This window comes from Colletes gigas, unplaced genomic scaffold (genome assembly GCF_013123115.1).
Source record: "Colletes gigas isolate AHSC1104 unplaced genomic scaffold, ASM1312311v1 Colletes_gigas_Sc00013, whole genome shotgun sequence".
Lineage (NCBI taxonomy): Eukaryota > Metazoa > Arthropoda > Insecta > Hymenoptera > Colletidae > Colletes > Colletes gigas.
Window position 1 is genome coordinate 6425134 of NW_025106642.1, and position 10800 is coordinate 6435933.

General features: G+C 43.6%; 1 protein-coding gene across 1 annotated transcript in view; it reads right to left on the bottom strand.

Annotated features, from left to right (window-relative positions):
- The window catches only part of LOC122399492 (synaptotagmin-10-like), a 40763-nt gene extending 40251 nt beyond the window's left edge, over positions 1 to 512 (bottom strand). Inside the window, exon 1 of the mRNA XM_043400194.1 lies at positions 307 to 512. Coding sequence (XP_043256129.1) covers positions 307 to 397 — 91 coding nt within the window. The 5' untranslated portion in view covers positions 398 to 512. The remainder of the gene's footprint in view (positions 1 to 306) is intronic.
- Between the last annotated feature and the right edge of the window lie 10288 nt (positions 513 to 10800).

Sequence of the window (10800 nt, forward strand, 5' to 3'; positions counted from 1 at the left end):
GCAAAGGATCGGGGCGCCGGAAATCCTGAATAATTCCGGGGGCAAAGTCGGGAACCGCTTGGTACGCCGCGAGCGCAACGGCACACAGACGGAAGCGCAGCCGCCGGTATATCTGTATCTTCGAACACCTGTTAGCAGTGGCTCGTGTGGGCGGCTCGCCACATCGCCTTTAAATTCTCGCCGCGATTAAACCCGAACCGGCACGGTCCTTCGATCGAAACGTGGATCCTGCTCGCGAGCCCCCCCGACGCGGTCGATTTGTTTGTCCACTCAAAAAAAGGAAAAAAAAAACCAACGAAAACTTACCAGCGTGACCGGCCACGGAGTAATTGGCCTCCTCGCTGGGGACTACGGTCTCCTCGAGGATGCTCTCCGACGCGGTCTTCATCACCCCCATGACTGGTCCAGTGATCGAGGTGGGTCGCGAATGGAAAGATGTACTACGCGCTGAAAGAGTATGCGACGCAATGGAATCGGTGCACGAGGGATTACCCAGGCGGCTCGATCGTACCGCGTAGTCTGCCGTCGTTGGAATGCTCGGCGCCGTTTCGCCGACTTATCGCGTCTGCGTTTCGCGCCTGCGTCCCTCGCGTCACCCTTGAGCCCTCTATCCTGCTCTTCCCTCCTTGACCCTCGCGTATATCCTACCCCCCTGGTCTTCCTACCCCGCTGCCGCCGTGTTCCTTGCCGCGGCAACGCGTCACGACAACGGGGATGCAAGGCAATCCCTAGGCCAGGGTGAACGTTGGCTAGGATCAGCCCGGCGTGTACGATCGGGCACGGTAGGGGGTTGCTTCTGTCGCTACTCACGCGTTCGTCGGTGGTGCTCTGTAGCGGCCAAGCTGCACACAGGGGTGAGGGGCAGAACCGACACAGGCAGGGGCAATGTCGACCAACTGGGTCTCGGTGAAGGTCTCGGCTGGCTACCCGTGCCCGATAATGCAACCTTTTTGCCTCGCGTTTTTCCCTTTCGACGTTACGAAAACGAACCACGATCGACGATCGATTCTTCGCCAATTTGGTACCTCTTCTTTCGTTAAGCATTTGAAGCGATACATTGCTGTGCAGTGATGAGAAAATAATTTTGCAGAGGCTCCATCTTTGACAGTCTTGGTATATTTTCTCCCTTCGCTCGACTGTGTTTCGTTTCAACTGCGAAAAATTGTCCCGTGCATAATTGGAGCGTTTTCAAAAGAATTTTTAAACCGTCCCGAAGTGTCGTACCGCTGCAAGAACCGTTCAAAGAGCATCACAATTTGCTAATGGTCGTTTGAAACGATGCATCCCCCAGGACCACAGCTATCAACGTCTATTGTAGAACGTCGAGCGATTGCAATAGTGGAAAACATATTAATTTATTTATTTCGATAATACTGTAGCGTACTGAACGGTGATCTCGAAAAATTGAATCAAACAGAAAGCTTCGAATTAATCACCGGACCGTTGACAGAGGAAACGATACGATTAATTGGATCGCGGAACCAATGCTTCTGCGAGCGAGACTGAAAAATCGTAATTTTCGTAAAATGTCTGGGTGATTTGTGAGAGTCGATAAATCTTAATAAGGGTGAACGCCTGATCTATCCATTAATGATCTTAACCCTCTGGCGGAGGCGTACGCGTACGCGGTAGACACGGGTCAGTTTATGGCGGGGAAAACCATTTTACCGTGATGAAACCTACCAGGGAACTACACGTATTTTTCTAATGGACGCTTTCCCTTCGCGCCACGCAAGATTCGTATTAACCTATATGTTAGGCCACACCCATTGTGGACAGGGTGCATCGTTTAATTTTCTGCGCATCGGGAAGGAATAATTTTGACCGATCAAGCAATTATTTCTGTTCGTTTCCATCGTGATAGAACAAAATTTCATGTTCATAAAGTTTAATGTACGTAGAAGTAATAAGGTACCAGCTCAAGCTAACTCGTTATAGCAGCTAAATGGTTTCGAATTCAATTCGGAAGTGTCTCCTCGTGAGCGCAGATCAATTTGAGCGGAAATATTTTGAAGAGCATCGAAGCATCGACCGTTCAAACGGCATCCACATCGCGTTAATGCATTTATCTATTTTTGTATCCATACATTTTCTATTTTAATCGAACGCGTGTGCACTCGTTTTCCAATCAATAACACGTGAATATGAATGTTCCTCGATGCAAGTAAAACATCCGCATTATGGTTTTGACGCTGAAATCTTGTCGTCGAAACTTATCGACGATTCGGAGCCAAGAATGCAGCAGTAAATTTTTCCTGCTTATCTTTCGTACGTCAAAACAGCAGGCCAACTGTTGCACTTTTGTCGCTTATCTGTTACACTGAATTAAATTCGTAAAGAAAATTTGTATAAACGTCGGTCGGTGTTTGGCTAATCAGTGTCAGTGTTTCCCAATATTCTAGCTATCGTTAAAATTCTTTTTTTCGTTCGTATGTAACCATTAACAATGTTTTTGCCTTCGTAGATAGCGAGGCTTTTCAACGTCCCGTCTCGATTTCTTTCTCTCCGTAGTTTTCGATGGAGTAATAGTTTCTCTTGTCGTCGAAGGACGTTATTTCTGATAAGTGTTTGCAAACAGCCGTGTTTTCACGTCCAGCAGAGTTCCAAGAACGCGAACGCAACGCAACTCCGGCACGTGTACGTCCTTGAAACTTCATGGTATCGAGTAAACTCGGGTGTTTGAACTACGCCCGAATTGTCGTGTTCCCCTATACGCATTCACCCTTTTTCAGCTATCTAGTTTCCGCGCTTTGAGCGTATTTTTCAGCCCTATATGTCAACCCTAGGAACCCCGAAACGACTGTAACTGGCAACCAAAAAAGGATTAGTACGCGTGAATGTGGATTAAGGGAATAAAAACACGAATGGTCGGACAACTATGGGGGAAGACTGTAAATATTCGTTTGCTATCTTTTTCATTCGTTAAACCGTAATAGTTTCTAAAACATAAATTCAATTAATTCATGACTCCTTTGTTCATCATTGATAACTTGTTAGTAGAGAAGTATTTATTGGACCATACGGAATAGTTTAATAAGCTTAATAGTTGCTCTGTATGGCTCAACAGATACTCGATGTAATTATAATAATATTTGACTGGTAAACTCGACTTGAATTGGTCCAAATAAAGTGCTGCAAGCTATTTTCCACAGGAATTAAATTCCAAGAGAATTTGCAATGTTCTCTTATCATGGCGTTCGCTGCGAAGAATGTGACCCTAAGTTCAAAAGACACTAGGTACGATGGAACTTCGCTTGAAGTCGACCATTGAACCAGAAAACACACCACGATGTGTAACATGTTTTAAAGATGTCTGGAGAGAAACTAATGGAACTCAAGGCTGGCCATCGAATGGAATCTGTCGAGCAACTTTGTTCTCGGAAGTGCAAAAATAGCTCCTCAAGGATGAAGAGATGGATTTATTACAGTGAAAAAGGGGAAAGGAGATATAGGATTCCTCGATTATTTATTTATGTATTTATTAGCACAGCGTGGAAAAACTCTTTTGATTCGACGTCACGTTTAGTTCTTGCGACGCAGTAAACAAAGGGGAAAGCAATCTGCCGTCCGTGGATATCGTTGGTCGAATGGGATAACTGCGTAATTGTCGATGTTAACTGAACCACATGGTGTCTCTTTTTCATTTTTTCGCGACAAACTGTTCCCGGAGCTATATTTCCAGCTGAAATCCGCTTTGGTCGGCGTCGAAAATATCTTGTCGTCCCGTAACATTCCGAACATGTTTTAACGTGTGTAACAATGCCCAATTTATTCAGGTATGCAATTTTTCCAAGGGGACAAAATTCGTTTTTTTCAGTTTTCATTTAGATGAATCGCATGCTCCGGTATGAATACGATTGCCGTCGTCCGGTCAAACACGAAACAATATAGTTAATAATTAATCGAGCAAAATGGCACACGAAAAATTTCTTGGCGATCGTCGATTCTCTACGAGACTACGTGGACCAATAAAAGCAATCTAAGGCTCAAGAGAGTGCCTTTCATCATTTCTAAAATACGATACCACTCGGGGGTTGGGGGCTTGCAGCCTCCCCCGTGCAAACAAACGAATGGAAGATGTTCTCCTGAAGAAAGAGTCACCGATCAATAATCGATCGCGCCGGAGGAGAGCCAGGATACTTAATTGTAACGTGATCCACTTTCAATTTCTTTTCTCCACCCCCGCGAGTCACGTGGCACGAGGTCGTGGTTCGTCAGGGGTGAGACTTGTTGCACGCAACAGAGCAGCCTGTTCGACGCCTTGATCTTATGATTCTGGCTCCTCGAGCATCGTCGGACACGTGGGTCGGCCGCTAAGGATGCAAGAATTTCAAGGACCGCTTCGATCGGGGTTCACCCAAGGTCGACGGTTCCTCCCTGGGCCTGCGTTCGCCTCTGCTCGAGGATGGGGGGTTGCGCTGGCATTCCCCTCTGATTTTCGACACCGCCACTCACCCGCTCGTACGCCTTCCTGCTCCACTTTCCCTGTTCCGACGGCCTTCCCGTTACGCCTTCCACCCCTGCCTCTTGCGGCTGCATTTAACATCGATCGAATGATCTCGCCGCCTCCCTGGATTTGTGCATGCGTACAAAGGGTACACGCGTACAGCGGCGCAACTAGTGTAGCAACGATCGATTTGAGTTCATTGTATGCCGGCGTACCATCCGCGACTTTTTCCCTGGGTTGCCTGGGACAACGCCGCGAATACGTGTACCTGCACACCTGGAACCGCGACCACGTGTCCTGGGCCAGTGTTTCTCAAACTATTCCACCCCGGAATACCGTTTCGAACCACCCACCACGAAACGAATACAGACCGGAGTCTCACCACTGGTCCTATCGGGGATGGAAAAATATTCTACAGGGAAATTTTCCATCGTTTAACACGGTCCACCATCGTCTTTTGCAATCTTATCTAAAGGTACATCGGTACAGTTACGTAAATGGAATTGCGTTCCCTTTTCGAGAAGATCGGAATCAGCAAACAGATTTTTCAATTTTACTCGTATTGGGGTGAGAGTATAAGGGTCGACGAGTGTGAAAGTATTCCAAATACCAAGGGTTTGTAGCTAGCTTCTGCCAACAAGCCACGAAGCAGATTAAACTCGATAATTTCGAATTCGTTGTCGGGCCCACTTTAAATTGAAATTAAATTCTCTTTGAAACTGCAACATCTCGCGAGATGAATAAACTTACGAGTAGACGCGTATTGGATTTCTGCTTCCTGCAAAATACATCGTTGAAAATATGATTGTTGCGCTCCGAACGGGATCAGCGTACGTTTAAAAGGTTTACCTGCTAATACGATTATTTCGTGCAACGTTTAAATTTATTCCAACGTTCGCGCTTTAATAGCAATCGTAGCGTACAATCTTTTAAACGGTTTAGGACAGCGTTTCTCAAACTGAGGTCCGTGAGCTTTCGTACCGTGGAACAACAACATGAACTTACTATATATCCATATGATATATTTAGTCTGTATAAACGTCAGCTTTTAACAAAAGATCACTTTTGTTTTTTCTTAAATGATTTAATCAAAGGGGTAATACATTTACGATAATTATAATATTATAAAGGCATAATACTTTTAATTAAGTAATTAAACAACTTTCGGACTAATTGTGCCTCCGAGACATGAACAATGGTCGGCCCTTGGGTCCTATTGTAGCCTTGAGGCACTCCGATATGCAGTCTAATATTGTTTATAGGTTCCGTTATCGCCCGCGACCGAGACACTTCGTAACGCTTGTAAGACTGCGTTCTCGAATATATTCTCGATAATGTTTAATGTAATTGGAGGATAACCTACTTAAATATCTTTATCGCTCGACTCAATACTTTAAAAGCTCTGCGCGTTATGTATTACAAGGGCATGCATTTTACGAGCTCACTTGCATTCATGAATATAGAACGAACAAAAGCAGTCGTCCATATTTAGATCCGATTAGTTGATACTCCAGTCCGTGACACGCATACTCGACGATTTTAGAAAATTAATTTTTCAGAAATACGATTTTTCCACCTACCTAAAATAAATCGCCACGCAAAGAAAAACCTGAGGCAAGGCGATTTCCTTTTAATGAAATTTTACTTCCATCGACGCATGGAACTCGTTTTGCAATTATTTGTCTTGAAAGAGGTTAACTCTGAATTAAATCGCACCTGACCAACGGCGGACTAAATCATTCTGACTGCAGGCCTCAAAGAATTGGAAATTCTAAATAAAATTATCGACGATTCGTTTCGACGAAGTACTAGTCCAACGGGGCTATATAGTGCTCGATTCGCAATTACTTGTCAGGAAAGACACGTGCTCTCCAATTAAGGGGATTAGCTCTAAGTAAGATAAGTACCAGTAAACAAGTCACACCTGCTTGCAGAGCGTGTCGCGTGAGACAGACGGATCGCAACTAGTTACAAGTTTCAAAGTGGATAAAAATTGACAAAGTACTTATTGACATTATTCTTTAACGATATTATTAGCCCCGGTAATGAACGAAGTTCGTTCTCAAGATTGTTCGCCGCGAATCCCGCGCGCATTCGTCTCGTCCACTTGTTCGACCAAATTTAAATTCGTACTACTTGAAATATTTATTTTGACTCACAATTCTACTATAAAATATTCTATCGCTATTGGGATCGTTGTAAATATAATACTTAAGCGTTATACCAACTTTCAATGCGAAGACTTTGTAAATAAGTTTTTATTTCACCCTGTAATCTAAAAAATATTATTCAAATATACCTTCGTCCGGATGAATGCCGTATCCGCGCGAAACTTTATTCACGAGGCAGGAATAAAAGTTTATAGAAATAAAAATATGCTCGACGGCGCATTCCGGTTTTTGCCAAGCGGTGAAAGCGGATTCTTTTGAAACTATTCTCTGCCTTTAATTTGTAAATAACCTTTTCCGCGGCCATGTTAACTCGTTTGATCGAAAACTGATGCCAGGCGGTTGCGGCGAATCACGGTGAAATACCTTTAAATGTCACCGCGAACTGTCGTAACGAGACGCGTTTAATAACGAGGGCTATCAAGAGACTCGCTCGCGCGTCTCTACCGCGTGTCGCGGAAATAGACGAAAGTTTTTAATAGGATCACGGAAAGGACACCGTGCAAACTAATAGTTATTAGCGATGCAGTCTGTACCACGAACGAACGAAAATTGTTTAATGGCCAGGAGTACCAATCGATACTTGTCATACGAGCACTATGCACATTAGCCGCGCGTTACAGAGCCGGGATGAAACTTTAAAGCCATCCCTGGATGTATCGATTCGCTCAAGTAATTTTGTAACTCGAGGTCTGATCAACGTGGTTGCACTTTAGCGACCAATGACTCGAACGTCGTCGACGATCGTCGCTACTTACCGGGGCTACCAAGATTTCTCCTCTTAAATATTACTGACATCATTATAATATTTTACAAAAGACAGTGTGAAAATGCTGTCGGTGGAAGGAGTTGCGTGAATTTCTACTTAGGGTCAGCAACTGTTTAAAATTCGGAGCACGAGTTTGGTAGATGGAACAACGACTAGGGGTTTGTGTCGTATCTCGTTCGACAGCCTAAGCCTCGAGGATAGAGTCCTTGAGTCCCTTTTTGATCAGACCTGCCATACGAGCACGGTATTATAAAAACGTATTATTTTCGTGATCATTATTATTATACGATTGACATTTATTTGGAAGTTTCTGACACGTGTGTATCGACTGGACGGATTAAATGTCCGCTCGGAAGGTGTTCGCTCCGTGCACACGACGCTGTACGCGACGTTCTATCGACAACGCGAAGGCGTGCCAATATAACGAACCGCCCGATCCGCCACTGTTAATAAACGGAATTTAAATAGAGCTGTTGATCCGTCACTAACGAACTTGCATAACTGGCAACAGGCTCCAATGGGTCGTGTTCGTTCGGTTCTTTCTTTTCAATTCGCAGGTTACGTAAGCGCGTCGGTGACGTTTAAAACCCTTATTTGCGAAGCGACTTAACGGGACGCCCCGGAATTTCGGGCTTGGAAATTAAGAGTTCCTTATAATTAATTTTCTCCGCGAGGCGAAGAATAATTGGACCAGAATGAAGATAATTGAACCCATTGTGTAACGTTGGTTAATGAGATATACCGGGTAAGGCGTTTCGAACAGGCCGCCTGAATAGCTTGTCTATTTTTGGCGATGGAAAAAAAAATCCGCGAGACCAACCTTACTTGGTTTCAAGGCTGACGATCGGTCGTTTTTTTTTTTCGTAGGTGGGAAAGTAGGAAAGGTATGTAGGCCGCGTGTTTTCAAACGGAGCGATCAAGCACTTAAGACTACGAGTTCGAAGGTCATTCGAGGTTGCAAATCATCTGGTCATACTATTCGTTTTATTCGAAGTAAAAGACACGCCGCGAAGTTCTCCAATCGTTGAACCGAGCAAATGAGAGTTCGTTGCGACAGAAACGCGCGTTCGACGGGGGGCATCGCGTTTTGCAATTCGAATGTCGGTAATCTGTCATAAATCAGGCGAGTCGCAACGGAAATGGTAGCTAATTGTTCCCCGTGCATTGTAAATGTAGATTTTGGAAAGAGCGATAGACTGGACGTTTCATGGGGCAAACACTAAAATGATTACCGCTTTGTATCGGTTCGATTAAAGCTTCGTATAATGTACATTAACGGAATATAAACACACGCAGCGAAATATTCCTTCAGTTACACGTTTCGTGGATTGTAATTAAAAATGTGGAACGTGCATACGAGCATATTAGTTTCGAAACCCGCGTATCAAATTAATAGTAACCGAATTGAAATCGAATCCCCGACAGTAATTGCAGAGCTTAATTTAATTCACAGCAATATCTAAATTACTGTTACATTCTGCATCTGATTTGTTTGCTTTACCTTCGTGTTGGTCGCTAGTCAAAGTCAATATTACGTAAATTCTACGACTGTTTACTATATTCAAAGTTCTACGAGTCCATTTAAGAACACGTATGTCACCTTCGTACGACCTCTGCAGAAAAGCTAATTACACCAGATTATTTCCACCTCGATGCCATTAAATTTCTGTCCGAACCATTTTTCATACCGCAGGTAGTCCACGAGTAATTTGCATTCATAGATTAGAGTCCGGTACCCTGTGCACTAATGGGTTTTTCTCGTTTTTAGTAATAAATAAATATTCTAATCTAAGGTGGCCTGTATTTTGGTATGCCCGATCTATTAGAATCGTGATAACTTGAGGTAAAGTTAGACGATTCTTCCTGTATATATCACGCATCGTCTAACCCCGTCTGTTCTTCCACGGACAGATTCACATGCGTGAGAAAGTTTCGAATAACTAACACGCTATTCCATTTCAAGTTCCGCAATTAAAGGTACGAGCGAGCAGGAAGTACGTCTTTCCTGGACAGTTCGCCGCGACAGTTCTCCATAGAATGTTCCGTCCTATATTTTTTCTAGAACGAAACCTACTTTACGTCGCGATTCAGGCTCCGCAATTAAATGCGGCCGAGTACGAAGCCATTGTATCGTCTTTTTTTTTTCTACCGAAGTAACCTTCGAAACCGACCTTTTTCCCTCGCGGAATGAGGTGTGCAATCACGAACCAGATCTCGCGGACCATTTCGCGTGACGCGGCTTGTTACGAAAATGCCCGCTCGGGACGAAGTTAGTCATCGGAGTATCTGGAGTGTAAAATATTCGAGCAGAAATGGACATTCGCGTTCGATCTACCGTTGGCTTCCTAGAAAAAGGAATCGATTCTTTCCACGTTCTCTATAAAAATACACAATCTTTTTAATAAATCGTCCGTCGATAGATCTTCGTAAATCGACTTCACCATCCGCGAAACTTTTTCCAGAGGTGGAGGTTTACCGTGTTGAAAATTTTCAAGTTTTCCTTCAACGATCCAAAGATATCAACTTTTCGCACCGCATCCTTCGAGGTAGCGTAACTTTTGTAATTTCTTGAATTTTGATATTTAGAACGTATGTTCTCGAGGTCTTAAGCTTTGGTAATACGTGCAGGAAAATATTTAACGTGAAATCGTATCTTGTACTCAAAGGGTTTTAGGATCGTCGTAGCAAACGCAATGGTAACTATATTGATTAAATAACTGATACCAAGTAGCAGACGACGGGAATGGCAGAGTTTGCTCGAGACCGCGGATTAAGCGAGTTTGTAATCCGTGAGAACTTATGATGTTGGGTTTAAGGCAACCTTGAGCTAAGATCCTGACACGAAAACGTCGCGGTGTGATCAAGAATCGGATACCGTTTCGTTCACGATTATGTTAATACGTTCGAACGCTCGGTTTTAATTGGAACGAATCTTGTGTGTCGAGTCGCGCGAATTGGGTTAAGCTGTCTAAATTGGACTACTTTCCACATTTTCTTAAATTAAAATATCTCCAACGAAATTAATTGCATATTTATTTACTATCCATTGTATTTAATTATATGTGAATAGTTTCTAATTCTTACTTTCAACGAACGATCTAGACAAGAACCTCGATCCATGGACATATTTGATATTTGAACTCGCTCTTACGATATCAAGAGTATGAAAACGTGTCTCAGTCTCTGTCCCATCGCTATCAGGCTGTAACGAATTAAACGCACCGCGTTAATTGCAAAACTTATTTACGTCGTAATCAGATCATGTACGAAACGAAAGTGCGTTAATCGTGCAGCGTAACTGTCTGTGCTCCGATTATCACAATCAAACACGATGGACAAAATTTTGTTTCCCGTTCGATTCGTCGCTTTGATTTTCGACAGATTTACCCAGGGCATCTCGATTTATTTTTTCCACA